General features: G+C 46.3%; 1 protein-coding gene across 1 annotated transcript; it reads left to right on the top strand.

Annotated features, from left to right (window-relative positions):
• The first annotated feature begins 15,140 nt into the window (after window positions 1–15,140).
• LOC136653453 (T-cell-interacting, activating receptor on myeloid cells protein 1-like) lies at window positions 15,141–20,753 on the top strand. The gene is made up of 3 exons (XM_066630349.1): window positions 15,141–15,345; window positions 16,725–17,015; window positions 20,605–20,753. Exons 1-3 carry the CDS (start codon window positions 15,141–15,143, stop codon window positions 20,751–20,753), a joined length of 645 nt encoding a protein of 214 aa, XP_066486446.1.
• Window positions 20,754–24,324: the final 3,571 nt, after the last annotated feature.

Raw genomic sequence — 24,324 nt, 5'->3', positions numbered from 1 at the left:
CCAGGAACGTGTGGTGCAGGAGTGGTAGGTGTGGCAGAACCACCCCATCGTAGTTCATGGGAAAGCAGGGCAGCTACTTCACCCGCTTACACCCGAGGAGGCTCTCCTGAGAAAGCAGGTGTAAGGAGAGCCTCCTCACAAGTAAGCAGGCAAGGCTGCTGTGGTCCGTTTCCATGGACAATGACGAGGTAGTTCTGCCTCACCTGCCACCCCCGCACTGCATATCCCTGCCTGACTCAGGCCTGGACCAAGCCATTATTCTACCTGAGACCAAGAACCAGGTGGTATCCTTGCCCCACATGCAGTCCCAGGACATGTCACTGAGCTGGGTGATGGCAGGAGTATTGCCAACTCCTAAAAAGATCCAGGGCTTCAGGCAGCTTCATCTTTGCCGCCATCACCTCCAATGTTGTCAGAGTGATGGATATGACTCCCCACCACCCTGTTTTTCCTCACAGCAACCAAGGCCAGCTAAACCATGAGGTGACCTGATGTGACTTTGAGCCAGAGGCTGATGGAAGAGGTGAGTGTGTAGCAGCTCTGAGGTGCTCTTCACCCTGCTGCCACCTCCGTCCAGCCTGCCGCAGGCTTGAGATGCACTGATCCACTTCCTAAAGGCAAGCAAGAAAATGGTCAATCCGCTTTGCTACCCCCTGACCGGCATTCCTTTCTCATGAGGTCAGACCTCAGGACAAAGGAGCAAAACCAGCCTTGGTTTGGCTACCCCTGTTGGCAATTCTCTGATGTAGGTTAGGGTGAGAGTTCATGGGAGCAAAAGAATCAGGGATTGAAGCTGTGCAACACCAAAGAAATCATCGAATAAAATGCAAGCAGGATTAGTAAAGTTGATTTGAAATTATAATTACATTTTAAATATAATTTAAAATTTATTTAAATTTTAAAAACCACTGGAAGGAGAAAGATAAGATGGTTGCACGATGATACTTTGCACACTTGATCTTTGTCCCTGCAACAGAAGTTGCTGCATTCCTTTTGTGTGCCGCCTGGCAATAGTTTCAACATGTATTTATAATTTAAAATGAACAGCTCCATCTGGCACAAAGTATCATTGCGCGGCCATTTTATCTTCCCCCTTCCAGTTGTTTCAAAAACCTCATGTTGCTTTTTGGACAAGTGAACAGTTCTGTTTTAGTAAACCTATCTTGATGTTGGCATGGTGAACTACTAATGAAGGCAAGATCTTTCTGAGTAACTGGGTGGAGCACACACGCCATGTCTAGATTTCTTTTCTCTCCGTGTTGGTACAGTAATATCTTACCATGAAAGTTATCTTGATGAGCTCTTTCTGTGCAAAAGAAAAAACTCTTTATCAGTTTCAAGAATTAAGGCATCTTGTTCCGGTGTTGTCTCTAACATCTACCAATCTTGTACTTCTTAAATACATGCATATTTTCTCTTGGTGTTTTTCTTTTTTTCTTTCCCTCTCCTTGTTTAAGATTTTTCTGGATTTCTTTGCTTAATGAGTGTGTTTTGTTTGTTTCCTTCTAGAGTCCTCCACTCCTTAGCAGGTGAATTCTTAGTTTGTACCCCTCTATTCCACTTTTCAGGGCTAAAACAAAGTGGTGCCCTCATCCTTCCTATGATCCCCTAAAGCTGGGTGTCCTTGGGGAGCAATCCTTTTCAGAGTCCTGACTGTCCTCTTCCTCTTTCTTCTCCCTACTGGGCTTCTACTCAGGTCTTTCTCTACTTATCACCAGCCCAACATTTTGTCGTAGTATTTTTTTCCACAGCATTCTGTGTTGATCAATGCTTCTCATGGTGTGGTAGGCTGGAAGGAAGTGGCCGCCCACGTGACCAGGCGTCCTTTTTCTCCAAGACATGTCCTCTTTTTAAGCCTCACATCCTGGGAAAGAAGTTAAATGTCCTCCTTTTCCCTGTGAGCAGGCCTCTGCAGGCAGCTCATAATCTTCTTGTAATTAATAAATTATTTATTTATTATTTATTTAAAAGATTTTTTATCCTGCCTTTCCTCTGCCAGAGCAGATGCCCTGGGTGGTTTACAATTTTAGGAGAAATTAATCATCATCATCATCATCATCATCATCATCCTGCAATTTAAAAAAACAATGAAAAAATCCTAAAAAATACATACATACATACATACATACATACATACATACATACATACATATGTCCTCTTTAGCACTCATGACATATGGTCACCTTGGTGGCAGCAGACTTGGGGTGTCCTTGATTCAGCTGCACTCTCACCTCCTCCATCTGCCTCTGCCTCCCTTTACATCATCTGCATTCCTCAACCTCATAGGAGCTTTCAGACATTACCCTTTCAGATTATACAGCATGGCTACCTAAGCATGCTTAAGGTTCAGCATCTCCTGTTTGTGGAACAAAGCGCTGCACAGAAAGGGAGATGGTTGGAGATGGTGAGAATTGACTTGGACACAGACCCAGGTGCCCTCACTCCTAGCCAGGCTACTTAATCAATTTGATCCAAAGTCACAACTGTGGGTATACAGCATTGTGTGGTTGTGATGCTGAGTCAGTTTCTGCTCTATCTCCCCAAAACCAGAAAGAGAAATGAAAGACTGTGAAACATTCTGCTTAGTTTGTGTTTATCATTCACAAACATGCAAAATAACAGAGAGAGCATTTTTTTTGGTCTTGGGCTTATTCCCCAACATCAAGGGCAGAAGGGAATCTTCTTGAATTTCACAAGAATGGGGTTTATCCTGTTTGAGTTCCTCCCCCCTGTTTTGCAGCCAATTTTGCTTTGGCAACTGTTCTGATCCACTGAAAGGCTGGAGAGAAGGTGTCAAGGATTTTGTAGCAATCTGGTCGACTGCTGTGATTATTGTGTTAATCAAAGAATTGGCAGTTTTAGCTTGCATGGGTGCTGAATGGATGAGAATCGCTTAAAGCGTACCTGCTTGCAGGAGGCTGAAAGAAGTGCAGGAGAAGCTGTTGTTTCCAACATCCTCCTTTTCCTTGCACCTGTGCAGTCTAAGCTAACATCATTTTGGGTTCTGGCTGGCATTTCTGGGAGCTCAGCAGGACTTTGCTCTGGAAGGGGGTGATGCCATGATGAACTCTTAGGAAAGTTCACTCCACTTAAGGGCCTACAAGGGGAAGGGAGACTGGGCACCTGTGTGTCTCCTTTCCTGCAAGGTCTTGCAAATTTGGGTGCCCCATCCTGACAAAATCACTGCAAGCACAAGTCCTCTGCCTAATAAATTAAGTTCCAGCTGCCCAGTGACCAGGCTACCAGGTCTTTTCCCATTTCTGTGCCAAGAAGCCTCTCCCTTCAATGACCTGAGCCTGGGGCAACCAATCAAGTCTTTGTGTGTTCCTGGAAGGCCACATGCAAGCCCAATCAAGTCTATGCTGCAAATCCAAGGAGAAGCTCCAAACCTTCTGTGTAGACCCAGATGTCCTTTTGTCTTCTGTGTGCAGAAAGTCCTAACACTGCCCCTGCTCTGAAAGCAGAACTTTGTCACTTCTCAATATTTTGGAGATGCCCACAGCGTGCTTTGTGGTTCTTTCCCAGTAGAAAACCCCTCCATTTGCATCATGGAGTGTTTACTTCCTCTGGCCATTTGCCAAGGTGCCCACCTGCTCTGCATTTTGAGGGTCTCTTCCCCCTCCATTTTGGCAGCTCTGCTGAGAGCTTCCACATTTTTGCTTGGCAATGCCATCCTGTGGTCAGGAAACTTCTTGCTCTGGAATCTGCCCTCACCCTTTATACAGCTTTTGTCTCCCCACTGGAACCTGGAATCCTGCAGCCCTGTCCTGGCTGCTTAGACAGGATTCATACTCAAAACCTGCCCAGTAGAACTGGTAATGTCTCTATCTGCCCTTTGATCCTCAAAACCACAGTGACATGCAGTCAGGGGAAGCACCAGATCTCCCCCTCCCCAAAAAAAGCCCAAATGCAGCTATTTACAGGTATTCCTTTTCAACTGCAGCCATTTAAAGCTCTGTACCTGAAAGTAAACCCCTGCCTTTACCTTGTTATCTATATTTCTCTAATAGACTCTTATCTCCTTTAAAAAAACACAGTTTCATGGTTACCGGTAGCCTAATTTTGAAACACACTGAGCTGCACTGCACTTTGAGCTTGTTTGCACTGCCCACTCATGTCAACAACCCCAAAACTAAACTGAAAAATTTGACCTCTTGCTTCATAAGTTTCCCCTGGGGGTTGGGGATAAGAATAGGCCCTCAGTTTGGCTGTACTTGTCGTAAGAGGCGACTAAACAGCCACCGGGTAGATGGGGCTCGTCAGCCTGGGAAGGCAGCTCATCTGAGAGAAGGAAAACTCTGATCCCAAACCTCCACTGCCTTGTGGCTACATCCAGTTATGGAAAAGGCTTCAGGAGTCAACGTCAAGGCAAAATCTGGAGCCGGAGTCCCTGAGGCAGTTCATGGCTGAACACAGTCACGTTCTGGCAACTCCTGCGACGCCGCTGGAACCAACCGTATTGGCCTCTGCCTTTCCATTGGACCATTTCAGTGATGTGGAGAGGGGGGATTTGCTGCATGGGTAACAGTCTATCCTCCATACCTACTTTACCCAGGCTTCGCGCACTGGAGAGGACACTCTGTTCCAGAACCACCATTCAGAGCGTGACACCATAGTCTTCCGAGACTGAAGGATGCCAACTCATGCTTCATAAGTATTGCTAATTCCTCTGGTTTGGTTCAGTTTGAGTTATTGTCTGTGTACGCACATAACATATGCAGGAAGATACATATGTGAATGAGCAATGTTGGCAACACCATATATCCCTGGAACAAAATCACATCAGGAGATATTGGCAAAAGAAGAACTTGCTTGATGTATAGAACTATAGCTGGGACTATGAAAGGCTGAGTTTTGGGGGTCATTAAGCGACAGGCCTTGCCCATGTGAAGGCTCCTGTCGAAATAATGGATATGGGCGGTTGGATGGAGGCCAGCTGGGAGAAAGGGTAGGCTTAGAAAATGTTAATGCCCCTCCCTATAATGCCCCTAATAAGGAAGTCCCTATTCCTCAAAATAATGTCAAAAGGACTATCAAGATAACGAGCAAGTTTCCATCCAGCAGAGAAGACCACTATTGCCACCATCTCCAGTGGAGAAGACCACCATCACCTCCCAATGGACCTGCTCCGAGTTAAGCTAGTCCCTTAACTAGTGAGGAGCTGTGAGGGAGTTGAATTGGAGAAGCTGTGTGATTGTTGTAGATTGTGGCCGCCTTGGATTTATGTTAGAAGTTTATTTTCTATTTTTACCATTCCACTTTTATTAATTGTATCCATTGCTTCACTAAATTCACTAAATCAGATTTGCTGCTTCCTTTCAGTTTGGTCTCTGCACCACCCCTTAGATCCCTGGTGACTGAGAGGCCGTAGGTTCAGTGCTTTGATCACCTGCTGGGCTGAACATTCTGTGACAGAGAATTTCCATTCTAAGGAATCTATCCCAGGAAACATAAGTAAGGCAGAATCTCAAGTGTTTCCTCTGCTGATGTCCCCGTCCTTTCAGTGAGGCCTGGTTTCTTTGTTCCCAGGGGATACTTTGAGGGGGTGGCTGTCCCCTGTTTTTTGAGAACCAAAAAATGACACGTACTCCATGCTGGATCTCGTTATCACAGATGTGGATGCTGAGAGAGATGGCTGTGGTGTGTGCATGCCTTGTCTTCAGCCTGAAAGGGGATGTGGTTTGTTAGGCAGGGTAAGATATGATAAACTGATAACTTGTTCCTGACTGAGAACTGAGTCACTGCAGCCTCCAGCTCGTGTTCATTTTGGACACCCCAGATCAAGGAACCAAGTGGTCAATTCTGCCTACAAGACTGAGCATTCCCTTACCATGAAGTTCTCTTCCAGCTTCTTGCTTCTTGGTTGGTATTGCAAATGGAAGGGGAGCAGGACCATGGATTGGGAAGTGGCTGGGTGGGGTAGCTAGAAACCCACTATTGGTTCTAATCATTCCGTTATCTTCTCACTAATGGTCTCCTCTCTTTTCAGGGTGTTGGCTGACTGGGCAGTGGTGGATTGTGTCAGGTGAGTATGCGTAACCAAAATAATATTGTAGAGCTACTGTCTATTTAAGGTAAGTGGCGTGCTTAGCATTCTGTCAGTGCAAAGCCTGAATGTTTTATGTACAGGTTGGGCATCCCTTATCCGAAGTTCTTGGGACCAGAACCACTTTGGATATCAGATTTTTTTTCGTATTTTGGAATACTTGCATATACATAGTGAGAGATCTTGGGGATGGGGTCCAAGTCTAAACACAAAATTCATTTATGTTTCATATAACCCTTATGCACATAGCCTGAAGGTAATCTTATACAACACTTTTTAATAATTTTGTGCATGAAACAGTTTGTGATTTTATTTCTTTAGGCCGAAATATTTTTAAAAAAATCATGCTGATGCTAAAAAATGTTCCATATTTCAGAATGCTCCATATTTTGGAATTTCAGATAAGAGATGCCCAACCTGTATCTTAACACGAAGACAAGAGAGATGCTGAACTTCAGTGGTCATGCACCTGCATAACTTTAATCAGTTGGGCTGCCCAATCCAATGCAACTCCCCACTGGCAGCTATGCCAATGTGGTGCCTGCTGAATCCTGTTGGGAAGTTTTGACATCCGGAGTCCACCTAGGGGTATGGGAACATATTTGTTCCCTTGCCCCTGATTACAACAATGCTGGGCCACCAGGTCTACTTGGACCTGTGGTAGCTCTATAGCTGGCGCAAGTCTATGTGGACCCAGGTTGGAGAATTAAAGCCAGGAAGGGAATTAGGTTATCACTGTGCACCAATACCACCCCTCCTGGTCCAGATCTACCCCTCCCCAACTCCCTTACCCCCTCCGTGAACTTACCAGTGCTGGTGGGCAACCTCCAGCTGCTGGTGAGTAGGGGTGAGCACTCACCATTCATGGCAGCAGCCAGGCCGCACAGACTGGTGTGTCACATTTTGTGACAGCCAGAAAGTACCTTATGCCAGCAAAATACTCATTCCAGCAGCATAAAGGCTCCAATAGGTTCGGGCCATAAGGAAGCTTGCCGTGTTCCTACTGATGTGCAACTTGGCACAGAGATTCTAACTGGTGAAGGATATAATCAGACCGAATGTTCAAAAGTTATCGTAGACCTTGAATTACGGCAATTTTGCTAGGTTTCAATTGAACAAAAATCTTTGCGGCTGGCTTTTGTTTTTTTACCCAAACAAACAGTTGCTTCAATGTCTTATTTTGGCTGTTTAGATGATATTGCAAAGATGTGCCTCTGGTGAACATCCATTCTGTATATCTAAAGTTCAGAGATGTCAAAGTTCTCATTTTCATTCAGTTATTTAACTAAGGGCACATTAGTGCAATTTGTGCCTGTTTGCTGGATTGAAGTGACCAAGGTAGAGCCCACCTCTCAGAACAAAAATGGCTGCCGCTGGAATGGGCAAACACCAACGAGGTCAATTTGTGAGCGCTGCATGAAGGGAGGGATTGTTTTTAACGCCTTTGCCCCTACCAAGTCTGGATTCATATTGCCACCTTCTCTTCTGTGGCTATTTGCCCTGAGAGGAAAGCTGCCTTTGAGACCCAAATGGCCTTTTCCCCATAGTTCCCGTCACCAAAGTTCCTTCCTAGGTACTATAAGCATGCATAGCAAGAAACCAGACGGATATATTGCCATTTGACCTTGTCAGTACCCAAGCATCTGAGTTATGGTCTCCCTGTGAGGGGCTGACATACTGGAGTAGAAGTGCTGTGATTGACTACACTTGGTATGAATCCTATTCCATTGTGGTGGAAGGGACAGGGAGGGTGATGCAGAAAATGGGATGGGAAAGAGTGGTGATTTTTTCATTCCCCATTTCATTGGAGAATTGTGACTTACAGCACCTCTGTTGTTGGCATAAAATTATGCCAGCAGCAGGGCACGGCTGTGGTTGGCATGAAACAGGAGATCTGGCATATGATCTCCTCCCTGGCATGCCCATCTCCCTATCCTGTTTTTGGCCTATCCTCTGCCAGCAGCTGGTGGTATGCTATGTCACCATATTGTATAGGTAGGCATGTAGGTATGTCATAGGTTTGGGGTAGGTATGTCACCAAATATGTATAGGACCAGGGTGACCAGATACAGTGAAAGACAGAGCACTTATACCTTTAACCACTCTATAGAAGAGGGGAGTTTGGCAGGTGCAGCTCAACATGGAAGGCTTTAAAAAGCTGCACCTACCAAAATTGTATCTGGTCACCCTGTATAAGACTGCAGCCTTAATAACACTTACAGCACAGTTCTATGCATGTCTTCTAAGAAGCAAACTCCACTGAGTTCAATAGGACTTACTCCTAGGTAAGTGTGTATAAGATGGCAGTCTTGGGCTGTGATCTAACTCTTTCTTGGCAGCTTCAACGTCCTGATAAAAGGGGGGGGGGGAACTTTCTGTTTTCATTGTGAAATCAGAAGTGGTTTTTTGTTTTACTTTTAACAGGACTTTGAAGCTGCCAAGGGGTTGCAGAGGGTGGCATACTCCCCAGACACTCCAGAGAGCCTTATTGACCCCCAGGTAAATGTTAAAAAAACCCTCCCCTTGCCCCAGTCATGTTGCTGCCTGTTTCTGGTTCCTCTGGTGGGTTGTGACCCATCAGTTTGGGAACCAGTGCCCTAGAGCAATGGTTCCCAAACTGTGAGTCAGGAACCACTGGTGGATCGCGGCCTGATTTTTGGTGGGTCACCAGTGGCTGATGGAAAGATCAGATAAATGAGAGCCCAATCCAACTTTCCAGCTCTTGTATAGCCACAATGCAGCCCCATGGTAAGGGAACACATGTTTCCATACCCTGAGAAGGCCCCAATGACAGCCCCTCCACCACAGATTGCAGCACACACCCCACTGGCACAACAGCAGCAGCACTGCAAAGTTGGATAGGATTGGGCCCTTAATTGTCTCAAGCCCTGAGGCTATTCAAAAATCAGGTACTGTAGCTGCTAATTACCATGCAAAAAGCTGAGCTCCTACAGTTTGCAAGCAAGTCTGCATATAGGGAGATAAATGTTTGAGGGTCTTTTCTGGTTATTACTACTTATAAATAAATAAGTTTTTTTAAAATAAACACATTAAATGAATAAATAATATTTTTGATTGAATATTAATCAAGATTAATTGATTAGTGAATTAAATCAAGATTAATTAATTAAATATAAATATTAAATTGATTAAATATTTTTTGATCTCCTTTTTAAAGGCTGGTAAACCTGGGTGGGTCCCAATGGAGTGTCATTTTTTATGCTTTTATCTTTATTATAATAAAGAAAAAGAGAACACACCATAATATAAAAAGAAAAACAGACCACAACATTAGAAAATACATTAAAAGTACATATTAAAAAAACCTTTAAAAGCGTAGCATGGGCAAAGTCAAATATTTTAATTACTTCCAGCTTTACATCTTAATGTTCTAAATTTCCACCCATATATACGTTATATCTCCAACAGCTCATTGCAATCTCTTATTCCGGAACAATACAGGTAGAACCTTTTTACGTGTGGGGGTTTCATTCCCTGAACCTCCACAATGGGGAAAATCCATGTTGTGCCAAATCAGAACCAGAAGCAACATGATTTTACACAAATTGCATAGAGTTATGCAAACTGCGTACAGTTAAGCAAATAGCGCTACAGCCTGACACTTGGGAATGGAAGAAAGCGAAGGCGGCGGTTCTCAATCGCTCACCATGTCCCCACTCCCATACTCAACCCTCCCCTGTTGCCTGCTATAGTCAATGGGGCTTACTTCCAGGAAAGTATGGAGAGGATTGTAGCCTGAGAGTTCAGTCCTATGCCTTCCTACTCAGAAGTCCCATTATAGTCAATGGGGCTTGCTCCCAGGAAACTGTGGAGAGGATTGCAGCCTTAGAGCCCAGTCCTATGCCTGCCTACTCAGAAGTAAGTCCCATTATAGTCAATGGGGCTTGCTCCCAGGAAACTGTGGAAAGGATTGCAACCTAAATCTAATGCTTGGGATTGCTGGGAAGACCTGCTTGCTGGGCTGTTTTGCTTGTGTAGGGGCTCCAAGGAGTCTTACTGTTCCTGTGCAAGGCATGCAGTCTTCCAGAGCCTCTTCCGTGGCTCCAGGGCTATTTCTGTGCCTGTTCGAGGTCCAGCCTTTTTCCATTGTTTTGGCTGCCTTGAAATGGAGCAAGACAACAGTGGCAGAGCAACTGTGTGTGTGACTTTGAATTCCCCCTCCCCATTCACATTGAGATAAACCGGCAAATAAAAAGTTTGCACCTGTATTCTCTATCCCTTACCATCTAATCTTCAAATCCACAACACATTAACTCATTATTCTCTCTTTCATGCAGAAGAGTGTCATTTTAAGAAGTGGGTCCTGGTGCTAAAAAGTTTGGACAGCACTGCCCTAGGGCACGCAAAGGTCTATCATTTTAGAGAGATGCTTTTCCTCTTCCAAACCTAACCTTCCTTTTCTTTCCATCCAGGAAAAGTTTATGCCAAGCCAACTATCAAAGTGTCTCCAAGTTCAGTGGTGCCCTTTGGGGGAAATTTCCTCATCATCTGTAAAGTTAACGATGTTAACGATTCCCAAAAGGCAAAATTCACTCTATACAAACAAAAGAATGCAGTGAAGATTAAGTTAGTGATGCGGAAGGAGGAAAATGAGAGCATATATTATATCCACTATGCTAAGCCATCAAATGCAGGTGCCTACATGTGCATTTATTGCTTCTGCCACTCAGACTATAGTGAAATATGCTCAGTGGAAAGTGACACAGTCGATATCAGCGTAAGAGGTAAGGGGTTTGGCTCAGTCCTTGTCTGCCGTGCTTACAATGAAACTCATGTGGGTTGTGCATGTTCTGTGTCTGTGACTCAAATGGAGAAGCTGCAGTGACAAAAATGAACATTCGTTTTGAACCAATGTGCACACAACGCACACACTTGAATAGGATTGGCAACGTTCAACATGTGGCGCACTGTAGAGGAAAAGAGGCTTGCGGTGGCTGGATTCAGTGGGATCTGATGTTGGAATTGCAAGCTGTGTGGTTCCCCTGCATCCTTCCCTAAACAATCCAGGAAGCTGAGATTCAGGAGACAGTGTGCTGTAGGTATGAATGCCTTAGAACAATGCCTTAGAACAATATACAGTAGGACCTCCAAAGTTGACCACCTTTCTATAATGGTCCTTAAGTTGACCTAATTTTTACAGTATGGACAGACACTGCATATACACTATGGGAGACCAATCTCTCTATATTGAACACCTCCGTAAGTTGTATCTTGACCACTTCAACCGTTGCACAGAGTATTAATTTACCCTCTGTAAGTTGTCCACTGAACTTGATACTGTGGGCCTGTGTTTTGCCTGGTTTGTCCCATCTTGGAAAAGCAAGAAGCCACGCAACAATCCATCCCCTTCGCCTGCTAGCGTGTGTGCTAAAGTTTTTTTATAGGTGGGCACACTGCACATAGCCAACAGACCTGCGCCGGCTACCGATTGTTCCTGGACATGTACCAAGACTGGCAGAATGGTCAGCAAAATGGCAGATGTGCTTCAGTGTCAGTAAGTGTAAAGTCATGAACATTGGGGCAAAAAATCAAAACTTCACATATAGGCTGATGGGTTCTGAACTGTCTGTGACAGATCAGGAGAGAGATCTTGGGGTGGTGGTGGACAGGTCGATGAAAGTGTCGACCCAATGTGCGGCGGCAGTGAAGAAGGCCAATTCTATGCTTGGGCTCATTAGAAAATATATTGAGAACAAAACGGCTAATATTATAATGCCGTTGTACAAATCTATGGTAAGTCCACACCTGGAGTATTGTGTCCAGTTCTGGTTGCCGCATCTCAAAAAGACATAGTGGAAATGGAAAAGGTGCAAAAGAGAGCAACTAAGATGATTACTGAGCTGGGGCACCTTCATTATGAGGAAAGGATACAGCGTTTGGGCCTCTTCAGCCTAGAAAAGAGGTGCCTGAGGGGGGACATGATTGAGACATACAAAATTATGCAGGGGATGGACAGAGTGGATAGGGAGATGCTCTTTATACTCTCACATAACACCAGAACCAGGGGACATCCACTAAAATCGAATGTTGGAAGAGTTAGAACAGACAAGAGAAAATATTTCTTTATTCAGCGTGTGTTTGGTCTGTGGAACTCCTTGCCACAGGATGTGGTGATGGCATCTGGCCTGGATGCCTTTAAAAGGGGATTGGACAAGTTTCTGGAGGAAAAATCCATTACGGGTTACAAGCCATGATGTGTATGTGCAACCTCCTGATTTTAGAAATGGGCTATGTCAGAAGGCCAGATGCAAGGGAGGGCACCAGGATGAGGTCTCTTGTTATCTGGTGTGCTCCCTGGGGCATTTGGTGGGCCGCTGTGAGATACAGGAAGCTGGACTAGATGGGCCTATGGCCTGATCCAGTGGGACTGTTCTTATGTTCTTAAGTTGTGAGGGACATGAGATTGCTTGTGCATAGTGAAGCCACTGTCCTTTCACTTTGGTTCCCATCGCCAGTGCATTACTTTACACTTCTATTGAAACACAACTGCTATTTTGCTGCCTAGTCTCCCGATTTGGATAGATCCTTCTGGAACACTTCACAATCCCTTCTGGTCTTCACCACTCAGAAAAGTTTAGTGTCATCCACAAACTTGTCCGCCTCCCTGCTTATCCCTGTTTCCAGGTCATTTATGAAGATGTTGAAAAGCACCAGTCCCAGGACAGATCCTTGAGGCACTCTACTTTCCACCTCTCTCCACCTTTTTTGTCAATTGCCCATTGACACCCACTCTCTGTTTCCTGGTCCTCAACCAGTTCCCAATCCATGAGAGGACCTGTCCTCTTATTCCCTGACTGTGAAGTTTTCTCAACAGCTTTTAGTGAGGGACCGTATCAAACACCTTCTGGTATTTAGTGAATCTGAGGAGACCCAGTGGAGGCCAGGCCGCCTAAGTAAAAAAGTGTATTTTTTTAAGCTGTTGGGGCTATGTAACATGCTACATTCTATGGGCTGGCAACGGATAGCATTGGTCTGCCTGTTTGCTATGAAACCCAAATTTTTTTTAACTTACAATTTTTTATAAGCTTATGAATTTTCAGGTTGTTTTTTTTAAACACTGATTGTGGGCTGTTTATTCTCTGTCTCTTGATATAGATATAGATCAGGGGTGTCCAAAGTTTTTGGCAGGAGGGCCACATCATCTCTCTGACACTGTGTTGGGAGCCGGAGGAAAAAAGAATTAATTTACATTTAAAATTTGAATAAATTTACATAAATGAATTTATTAGAGATGCAACTTATATGAATGAATGAAGGTCTTGCAATAGCTCAAGGCCTATAAAAGGCCTTGCACAAAGCAAGGCTGGCCTTTCCTTTGCTGCTGCTACTGCATCACAAATGTGAAACAGCAAGCAGTGGAGGGAGCCCTCATCCCACAGCTCATGCGAAAGGTCAAACAGTCGTCCTCACACTGAGAGCAGTTGTGTCCAGCCAGTGCAGGCTCCAGCAAGCCTCCATAGGACCAGAGGCTCATTGGAGACTGGGGGCTCCCTGAGGGCCACATTGAAAGGCCTCAAGGGCCGGGGTTTGGGCACCCCTGATATAGATGATATCAATAGTAAGCAGCACAAGAGGATCAATTCTCATTGATATTTGCAATAAAATTTTTTAAAAATCCAATCTAAATAACTTGGCCTTGCATTTGTTGTCCTGGGAGCAAACCATGATAATATTTAAATGCCTTTTTTCCCATATGTTGACCACCTCCATATGTTGACCAATTTCTTCCAGCCCCTTGGGTGGTCAACTTAAAGAGGTTCTACTGTAGTCCTTTCTCGTTCAAATTATAGTAGATTGCCTAGGAAAACGATGTATTTACACACACAAGGTAGAAAATGCTGTGCACTGAATACAGATAAAATGAAGATGAGCTGGAGCCCCTTCAATTTACAGATCAAAGATGAGGCAAGAAGATAAGAAAAGCCTCGCTGGAGCAGGGCAAAGGCTCGTTGAGCCCAGCACAGTGGCGTCACTAGGGTTTGTCTCACCCAGAGCAGGAGGCCAGTGCATCACCCCAGGATGGACCTTCTCCTATACAGTGGGTGGGGCAATGCACCAGGCAGTGAGCGTGGTAATGTGCCACTGCCCCACCCCCACTAGTTTTTTTGCTATAACTTTTGATAGAAGAGAGATATTTCAACACAGTTTGTTTCAATGCACTCTGCATGAAATTACGCATCCAATGAATTATAGCATGATGGTATTATTCAAAAATAGCAAGGTGTCACCCTCTCCCCCGTGCACATCATTGGTGCGGCCTGCTGCCTCCCCTTAGCGATGCCACTGCTTGGGGGGGCTGCAACACCTCTTTTCATTCCAAGGAAGCCAGCAGACTTCATGGGCACTGGTGGTCCTGGGGGGAGGTTGGGGGGGCAAAAACTCTGGGGCGCCAGGCCTGTGGGGGGAGTCACAGCTGCATCTGCCACTGCCTATCGTGCCACCACGGCACCCGTTGCTGCCACTGCTACTCATCCTCCAGAGCCCTTCTGAGGGCCAGGAAGATCTCGCATGGCAACCCCTGGACCTCAGAAAGCCTTCTGAGGCCTCTGGAGGGCCCTTAAACAGTACTTCCAGGTGGCACTGGGGCAAGGTCTGCAATTGTTCATGAGTGCAGCGACTTGTTAGGGTTTTGTGTGCTTTGCTCTTAAGTAGTTACTTGGTTCCCCCTGTTGGGCATTACTTGTTATTACACCCAGTTTGGTCAAGCTCTCTTTTGGGTTCATCCAACCAAGTGCAGGGATTTTCAGCCAGTTTGCTGTAATTTTCTCTTTCCCTTTTCCCCATTTCCTTTAATTCGTAGTGTGCAAGTGGAAAAAAAGGGAGAACTAAAGAGAACACATCTTCAAAGATCTTACCATGCAAACCTAGTGGGGAAAGCGCATTTAAGTATGTAGCAGAACAAACATCAGGATAAACACCTACGATCTATTATGGTGACGTAAATGAAGCACTAGGACTCCATGACTTCCTTGTGGTGATTTACATTTTACAGAGCCTGGCCTTTGGAAACCCTCAATTAAAGGGCCCAAGATGCCTTCTGTAAGGGAAAATGCAACTATTTCATGCAAAGGGATGGAGAAGGATCTGAATTTCACCTTGCATCGATTCGGTAACCCGATACGGATGACTGAAACCGGTAACGATACTGACACGGCCGTGTTTACTTTTACCTCGCTGAAAGTGGAGGACGGAGGAATATACACCTGTGAATATCGCCGCAAAAGAAATCGATTTGTGTTGTCAGAGTTAAGTGATCGCCTGGAGCTCAATCTGACTGGTAAGGAGCCAGGCTTGGCACTCCCACCCTCTCCCTCCTGTTATCTTCCAAATCTTAGACTCAGATGGAATGTGCAGTTATTCCATGGGACAAATATCACTGACTCACATTCATGAGTTTGAACCCCTGTGGAGTTTGCAATCACACGTTCACTCCAATCTGGGGTTTTATTCATGGGGTTTTATTCATGCACATTGGTATTTATACCCAGCTTCATTGCCCACCCTGAACAAATAATCACTCAGTGTTATATAAACCTCTTTAGGAAGCCCCATTAGTAGAAGTGTTGGAACATGGTATTATTTATTTTACTCAGAAGCCAGCCCATTGTGTTCAGTAAGACTAGGCTGTAAATCTATCTTAGTCACCAGAAACAAACACCTCTGCCCATTAGTCTTGGTGATGCCTACATGTATTCCTTTCAATGTTTTTCAGCCCAATCTGATTGGTCTGCTGCACCAGTTGAACTTGCGCTCCAGTGGTGCAGCGCATTTATGGCACTTGCAAAACGCCAGCAGCATTTATGGCACTTGTTGCTGCAGACAGTGAGCAGTGGCCTTCATGGGAGCCCCTGTGCTAGTAAATGGGTGGGAGGACGGGCAGTGGGTGGACTGGGGTTGTCAAGCATGGGAAGGCGGAGAATAACAACAGCAGCAGCAGCTCCACCAATATCCTAGCCCCGTTCTGGGTTTCAGTTCACCTACCTGGGTCCAAGTTGCGAGTTTGACTTGCAAGCTGGAGTAGATCCATCAGGTCAGCAGAGGCTTATCCCCGGGCAAGGGAACAAATGGTCCCTTACATGGAGGAGAGCTCCAGGACTGTCCCTCCCCCCACAGGATGCAGTGTGCACTCCAGTGACCCGACTGCATTGGTGGCAGGGGGGGGGGGGTTTGGCTAGGCGTCTGTTTGCTTATTTTTCCTCCCTTAAACTTCCACCCAAAAGGCCTCAGTGCGAAATACAAAATAGAAGCTCTTCCTATTGGCCAGCTCTCTCTGCTTCACCAGTCCACCGAGACTGCTGGAGGTGCAAAAGGGCAGCAGGAGCCTAGACAAGGAGAACTGCTCTCTGGATTCCACCTCCTCCATTTATTACCGATTTAAAAAAATCAAAGTGAACAGAAAGAAAAGCAAATTATTAAATTTTGGCTACTGGAATGAGGGGCAGGCCTGGAAAGGAGCCAGGACTGAATGTTTTCTTGCAGGGAAGTATCTTGCCTCAGCCTGGACACGTCTCAGTCTCAGAGGGGGATTTGCTGGGCAGGAAATTAGTTCCTGAATCTCGTCCGCAGGATATGTAGTCCAAAGAGCAAACAAGAGAGATCCCAAGCCCAAGTCTTCACTCTGTGTGTGTGTGTTTGTGTTTGGTTTTTTCCCCCTAGATTCCAGCCTTCCCAAGCCCACCATTGAGCTGAGATCCCAGAAGTTCCCTGCTCTGGGCCGGAGTGTCACCATTGAGTGCCGGGGGCCAGAGGCCTGGCTGAACTGCTCTTTGCAGCAACCAAGCATCTCAACAGCATTCTGGTTGTCCGAATCAACGGAAAACACAACCAGGTTCTCTTTGGCCCGAGTGAGGTTGGAGGATGAAGGGAACTACACCTGTCGATATCACCACAGAGACAATCCCTTCGTCTGGTCAGAGCCAAGTGAGCCTGTGCAGCTGAATGTGAGAGGTGAGGAGGCTGGCTTGGCAGGCATACGTGCATCCAAAACTGGCTAGAGTAGCAGCTTGCATGTGGGAAAGGTCACCTATAGAGCTGGTGACTGCTCAGCCCAAACACCTTGAAAGGAGTCTACAGACAGTGGTGTAGCTAGAGAGGGGCAGGAAGGGTGGACTGCACTGGATGACACCCTCAGGGGGTGGAGGGGTGACACCAGTAATGGTTAAAATTGTGGAAACCTTGGTACTTAGGAAGAATACCTAGAGGTGTTTGAAAATGGTGTTATTTTCCTGCAAATTTCAGTAAATAAAAAAACTGAAAAGGCAAAAAGCGGTGTTATGTGTTTTATTCCAAGTTATCATTTTTTCCTTAAATTTAACTTGCTGTTAAAGTGTTCAGAGAGAGTATACATGCACTAGCAAGGGAATAGTGAAAGTAGGTGCAGCCCACAGGCATTCCAAAACTCCTAGAATGATTAAAAATGTGGAAAATCTGGAAACTTAGAAGTTGATCCCTGCAATGTAAAACAGGAGGCTATTTTTAATCAAACAGTTCCCTCTACGTGAACGGCGTGCCACAAAGTATGAGAGGCCTGGCCCCTGCCTCATGGAGCTTACAAATCTAGAACATTCACACCAGGTGCAGATCAGAGGCCTAGTTCAATATTTACAAGAGGGAATCCATAGCATGTACCAGTAGGCAGTTTTACCTGGCCAGCCCAGAATTCTTTGACCACAAAGTGGTAGTTTGCAGTCTGCTGGTAAAGAATAGGTTAAGGCTAGAATGGGTCGAGGCTAGGCTGCCTGCAACCCCCACACAGAATGGTGAAAAGCCACAGAACATGGCAGATAAGCTCCCTTGGTCAAAGGCTATAGAACAGCTCATGTTTGGAGAAAAAAAAATTGCTGGCAGGGCAGGCAGAGTGTGCATGTGACAAAAATAGCCATTAAAAAACAGTTTGCAAGCAGAACTTGTCGGGGCCAAAGACTCCGTTGTTCCTGGTGGGGTGAGACAGATCTGCTGGCGGCTGGGCGAGGAAGCATCTCTCGGCAGGAGAGGTGTTCCAGGCAGAGAGGTGAAGAATCCTCCGCCGGCCATCTCTTGCCTTAACCAGAAGCTGCGGTCCAGGCACACCAGTGCCAGTCCTCGGAGTAATGCAGAGACGCTGTGCGACAGGTTTAAAGCAAGAAAAACTAAGGAGAAAAGAAGCAGCAAAACTGGTGTTATTTCGCTTTATTCTCAAATACTGTTTTATGATTTGGATTTCATGTTATTTCGCTTTGTTTTGCATTTACCATTTTCAAACACCTCTGATAATACCACCATACAAGTCATGCCTCGGAATCCACTGGGATTCCGTTCCAGTGGATTCTAAATCAGTGGAAGAATAGCTTTTAAGACCCACTTCCGGGTTTCTTGCTCCTCCATTGTTGCCCCAGAATGCATTGGTATAGACACTATACCGCATTCAGCCACCTGATAGGGTGAATAATGGCATTCACTGCATGGGTGACAACCACCCTAGGGATGCCACCAGTGGTAGGTTGTTGGCTTAGATGAATTTTATTGTGGACCTGGCACAGAACCTGGTGGGGGTGGAATCATGGAGAGGGAGACGTGGGGGGTTTAATACTGGTGGTAGTGGTGGTGAAAAGTTTCTTATGTTGGAAGGAGGGAGATGAATGGGGACAATGGGTGGAAGGATTACTATTAGGGGGTTATTAAGTGAATTGTGAATTCTGGTAGAGTGGGGAATAGGAATAGGAGGAGGGAGTTAGAATAACTCCATGGAAGTCTAACTATGTAAAGTTTATAATCATTGCAGGAAAAAAAATGTTCTCATGGGTTTGGTTTGATTGCAGAGTTTTTCAGGTCACACAGAGTTCCTGCAGCTTGTTGAATAGGGGAGGGGTTTGAAAGTTATTTAGGGGGTAGGAAGTTTGGTTGTTGTTGGTCTCTGGCTTAGATGACTTTAAAAGTAGGTTCTAAACATTCATGGTGGACTATGGGTCTATCAGTGGTTATTAACCCATGAAGGCTACATTGAACCTCCAGGTGCAGGGACAGTATGTCACGGAGTACTACATGCAGGGGAGGGCACTGACTTCACCCCCTGCCTGTGGGGAAAGGTTCACTGCATTTATTTTTCTGGCCGTTGTTATTGTTCATTTCATGATATGACTGTTATTACTATTTGTGAGGCCTCCCTGTGGGGGGAGGGGAGGGCCCGGGGGACCCCCTTGTGGAGGCCTCAGAACAGTTCACCCGAAGAAGGGGGGGTTGGGTCACCCGGTTCCCCCTCTTTGGGTTGGCAGCATTTGCCAGTCAGGAGCAGGGGCTGCTGTCAGCAGATCCTCCTGCCTGCTCTTCTGACTCCCAACTGCCTTGTCAGCCCTGGCCTCCAGGTTTATGTAGGGCAGACCCCTCCCCTTTGGCCCCTCCCCTTCCCAACTGCCTTGTCAGCCCTGGCCTCCAGGTTTATGTAGGGCAGACCCTCCCCTTTGACCCCGCCCCTTCCCTCTCAGGGATGGTACCAAAAGGGCGTGTCTCTGGGACTGCCCTCCCCTGGGATTACCACAACTCCTCCCCTTCCTCTCTCTGTTTCCCTCCCACCTCCTCTCGCCTGGAGCTGCCTGGGTTGTTCCTGAGAGGGCTGGGAAGGCTGCTGCCTCTGCTCTGGTCTCTGCCTTTGGGGGGTGGGCTGGCCCTGCCCACCTGGGTCCTGGAGCCCTGCAGACGACTCGGGGAGGTCCAGCTGTGGGCTCCTGATGTCACAGCCAGGTGCCCTGCCCGGCAAGGCTGGTTGGGCGAGGGAGTGTTCCCCTTTTCCCGCAAGGCGGGGGAGGGGCGGTTGCCCAGCAGCCAAATGGCCTGCGTCCTGTCTCCCCCTCCCTCCTCCAAGGCAGGGGGCGAAGCGGGGGGTTCGGCATGCAGTGTTCCTCTGCTGTGCCTTGCCGCCCACAGGGGTGCCCAGGCAGCCTATGGGGAGATGGCCCCATGTTCCACCGGCTTCCTCCCTGATCCTCTGGCCCAGAAGCCTTCTCCCTGGGTAAGTTGGGGACTTGTGGGAGGAGGGGAACCCCGACACTGTTGTATGGGAGGGGGGCTGAGAAAAATGTATGGGCCCAGGTATCAAATGACCTAGCTACATCTCCGCCTACAGGGATTGGATGGTGCGTAAGATTGAGCTGAAAACTCCTCTCTGAAGACTTTCCTCTCTGAAGCTTTGAAATCTGGTCACTGGGAAGGAACCAGGGAATCTCCAAAATTCCCCCCTCCATCCTCACCTTTTTCGGCCCAGTCCCAATATTTTGTGGTAGTTGCCGCCATAGTGGTCTTCCCAGCATCCACTGACGTTTTCACTGTGGCATGTGTCTCTAAGACCAGCTAGGCCGTGGCGAACATTGCAATGAACTACTGTACTGTTCCACTGAGAGAGCTGATCAAATGAGAGCTAGAAAGGTGGAAACAGCCCTGAAATCTTTCTGGGTATTGATGTAGAAAAATGAATGCAGGAAAAGGAGGAGTTTGTAGCAACCTCGAGTTGCTACATGGAAAGTGACGTGACGTGAGTGACGTTGCCCCCCTCTCCCTTTTTTAGCACTGCCAATTGTGGAGGTCAGCATCCGTCTGGTAGTAGCCATCCTGGTCCTGTTGACCGCACTGCTGATTGCAGCCGAGGCCGTATACAGCTTGAAGAAGGAAAAGGAAAAGAAGAAGGAGGCCACTTTGATGAGCCCCCCTGAGTGACTTGGTTCTGTCAGCTGAGAATCTTCCTTGGAGCCTCCAAGACCAGGGAAAGGGATGTCACAGAAGCAAACGTGCCTGGCCTCATGTGCCCGGCACTTCACGGTTTGGTCTTTGTAGACCCTGTTTGGGTTCTGCAGCAGGAATTCTGTGCAGACAGAAATGGTCTCATCTGAAGGCTCGCTATTCAGTCCTGCAAAGGGGTCATTGGGTAGCCCAAATCCCACCTCCAATTCTGTCTTCTTCCCCTTGGCCCAGTGACCTCCAGCCTCATGTAGCCCCTGATGTGGTTTTGGTCTGTGTTCTGTCTGGCCCTGAACCTAAGCCTCTGTGCCATCAGCAGCAGCTCCAGCTTTTGGTGGGTCCTGGGGCCACGGCCCTCCAAGGTCTTCCACTGGTATGCTTCCCCACACTTCAGCAAGTGTATATGCTCTCCCACCACAAGACTCCATGAACCAGGCAGCAGAGGGACCTCTCCTTCTTGCTGCTACCCACAGTCAGTAGTAGCACTGGCAGTGAAGGTGGACTCTCAGTCCATCCTTGTTCTCCCTCTCCCATTACCATTTTACAGTTTTCAGAAGCCTTCCCGATGCTTTCTTCCCGATGCTGCACTGTAAGGCAAGCCATCCAGGATTCCATGAACCAGGCAGGAGAAGGACCGGAGTGCACCTTCATTCTGAGATCTGAATAGCAGCAGCAGTGAAGGAGGACTTTTAGCCAGGAGGCAGACCGTCCCCTTTCTCCCCCATTGCTATTTTACACTTTCCAGAAGCTCTTCTGCCTCCTGCTGCTGCATTGAGAGGAGAACCATCTAGAACTTGGCACTGGGAGAAGAGGAGGTTGGCCCGCTGCTGCCACTCTGCCCCACTGCCTCCTGGAGACAGGAGGAACCCGTCAGCAGCAGCAGATATCCCTCTTCCACTCCCTGATACTGGCTAACAGTTCCCTGATGCGCTACCAGGGGGCAAGACACTGGGATTTGTCAGATGATAATGGGGGGGGGGAGAGAGGAAGACTGTCTGCTGCAGCTTCCCCAGCATCCCCTGGTGAATGTCTGCCTAGGCACTAGCTTACTGGGTGGTAGTGGGGAGCAGTGTCAAAGGCTGCCACAGTAGGCTGCCACAGTCAGGCCAGAGGTGATCAAACCCTAGGCTAGGCCAGGCCAGGCCAAGCCAACTCAGGGGTCCAGAATGAGTCTCAGGTTACTATGGCTGTTAGTCTGAAAGTTGTATTTTGATTACAAAAGGCACAGAATGAGTTCTGCTAGTTTTTCCCGTTGGTCCCCATATTAGTTACCAGTTTCACCCCTGTCTGATTCTATGTACACTAGCACACAGTCAGAGTTCTGTTTTGTTTTTAATTCTTTTCACTGGCTCTATTTTTTTTAACTCCATGCATCACTCCTTCCAATTCTTGGGTGCCATTAATCCACCAATCTGGTGTTATAACTTCCTGCTTCCTTGAATAGTATCTCTGCCAGGATGCAGCACACACTCCATTGATGCAGCTGAATCGGCGAGGAGAGGGGATTGGTTTAGATTTGGGCTGTTAAGTAGGTACAATACCCAATTAGCTTTAGAGAAGGCTTAATATGGAATTTGCTTTAAAGCAACCAAAGGGCAAACCCATGAAGCCTAGTTTTGCATTTGCTGATAGCCAATAACTGCCTGGATCTTTACATTCCTTTATGAGAAATAGTTGGAATGGTAATTATTAAAAGGATCAAATCTCCATTGCTATATGATCCAGCTGCAGATTATATTACTGTCATATTTAAAGACTCAAGAATGAAAACTTGGCTTTCATTGATTAGTAGTTGCATAATTGTTAATTGTAGATATGTTTTGGAACCAGATGCATGTTCTATCCATTGGTCTTTAGCTTTAAAAATAAAATGTCAGTCACTTCTATGAATTACAGCACAATCCTAAGCGTGTTTACTCAGAAGTAAATCTCACTGCATTCAGTTGGCCTTACTCCCATGTAAGTGAGTATAGGACAACTGTCTTAATACACCTTGTGAAGTTTCAAGAAGATTCACTGAGGAATTTGATTTATCAAAAGCAAGAGGATGAATTTGCTCTGAGTATCCAGAATGTAGATGAACGCGTAACAGTTACTTTGTGTTGCACCAATTGGACCAACTGAAACTATACAATATTTTTAGAAGCAAAGAATGGTACAGTTCTTTGTGCCATAGGAAGTTTATTCAGAGCATGAAAAGTTTATTCAGGGTACCCTCAATTATATTTATACTCAATCCTGTGATACAACCTATATATACACCCTAAAAATGAGGAGTTTCAGCTAGGGACATGTGCCTTGGAGAAAAAGGAAGAAAAAAGTCTAGTGCCTTGTTATGTCTTTGTGGGTAATGATCCTGTTGTGTCTGTGTGTTTATGTGTTTATTCCCCGAGTGATATCACAACCTTTAACTCATCCCTCTTTCATTCTCTCCTGCTGCACCCTTCAGCCCAGGGATATCCTGCTCATAGGTGTACATTAGACAGTGGCACCTGCTGGTTTTGTATAGCAATGCACTCTTGAAGACTGTTTTTTCTCAGTGTGAATTTCACCCTGCTGTTGTATTAATCCCTCAATAAAATGTGTACCATTTATTTTGGACTCCTTTTCTTGGTAAATCCCTTTAAACCCCTTGGTAAACCCCTGTAAAAAGTGCCACTACGTATTGGATGTGCCGCAAGTGAATGGTTAAAAGTTCACTTTAACAATTGCTTTAGTGCAATACATATAAGAAGAGCCCTGCTGGATCAGGCCCAGAGCTCATCTAGTCCAGCTTCCTGTATCTCACAGCAGCCCACCAGATACCTCAGGGAGCACACAAGACCACAAGATACTTGCATCTCACTGCCACTCTCCTGCATCTAGCATTAACCCTCCCACCCCCCAACTAAGACACCAGACTGCACTTGGGTTTAACCTGGGCCATTTTATTAAATACAAGTGACCAATTTTTAATGCATGGACACATTTTCCCTCCCTCATCAGTCTGGCATAAGTGAAAAAACTGCCACTCACTGCCAATTCAGAAGACAGCAAAAAATTCCTACCCAACCCTCATGATGAGCAACCAGCTAATCTCAGACTGTACTTACCCATCATGGCTTGTAACCTGTGATGGAGTTTTCCTCTAGAAATCTGTCCAATCCCCTTTGAAACACATCTAGGCCAGATGCCATCACCATATCCAATGGCAAGGAGTTCCACAGACTAATGACACGCTGGGTAAAGCAATACTTTCTTTTGTCTATTCTAACTCCTGTCACTCAATTTTAGTGGATAGCCCCTAATTCTGGTGTTGTGAGAGAGGGAAAAGAGCATCTCCATATCCACTTTATCCATCCTTTGTATAATTTGTATCTCAACTATGTCCCCCCTCAGGCATCTCTTTTCTAGACTGAAGAGCCTCAAACACTGTAACCTTTCCTCATAAGGGAGGTGCGCTCTCTTCTGCATCTTCTCTAGTTCCACTGTGTCCCTTTTAAGATGTGGTGACCAGAACTGATCATAACACTTCAGGTGTGGCAGTACCATCAGTTTGTACAATGGCATC

Source organism: Tiliqua scincoides, chromosome 5, assembly GCF_035046505.1.
Source record: "Tiliqua scincoides isolate rTilSci1 chromosome 5, rTilSci1.hap2, whole genome shotgun sequence".
NCBI classification, from domain to species: Eukaryota; Metazoa; Chordata; class Lepidosauria; order Squamata; family Scincidae; genus Tiliqua; species Tiliqua scincoides.
Note: the sequence above shows the minus strand (reverse complement) of the source record. Positions and strands in the feature narration are given on the sequence as shown.

Bases quoted from the DNA above. Each gene is read 5' to 3' on its own strand.
- LOC136653453 (XM_066630349.1), top strand. From the start codon at position 15,141: ATGGAGAAGGATCTGAATTTCACCTTGCATCGATTCGGTAACCCGATA. The intron at 15,346-16,724 runs GTAAGGAGCCAG...TTTTCCCCCTAG, and splicing joins CCTGGAGCTCAATCTGACTG to ATTCCAGCCTTCCCAAGCCC. The intron at 17,016-20,604 runs GTGAGGAGGCTG...TCCCTTTTTTAG, and splicing joins TGTGCAGCTGAATGTGAGAG to CACTGCCAATTGTGGAGGTC.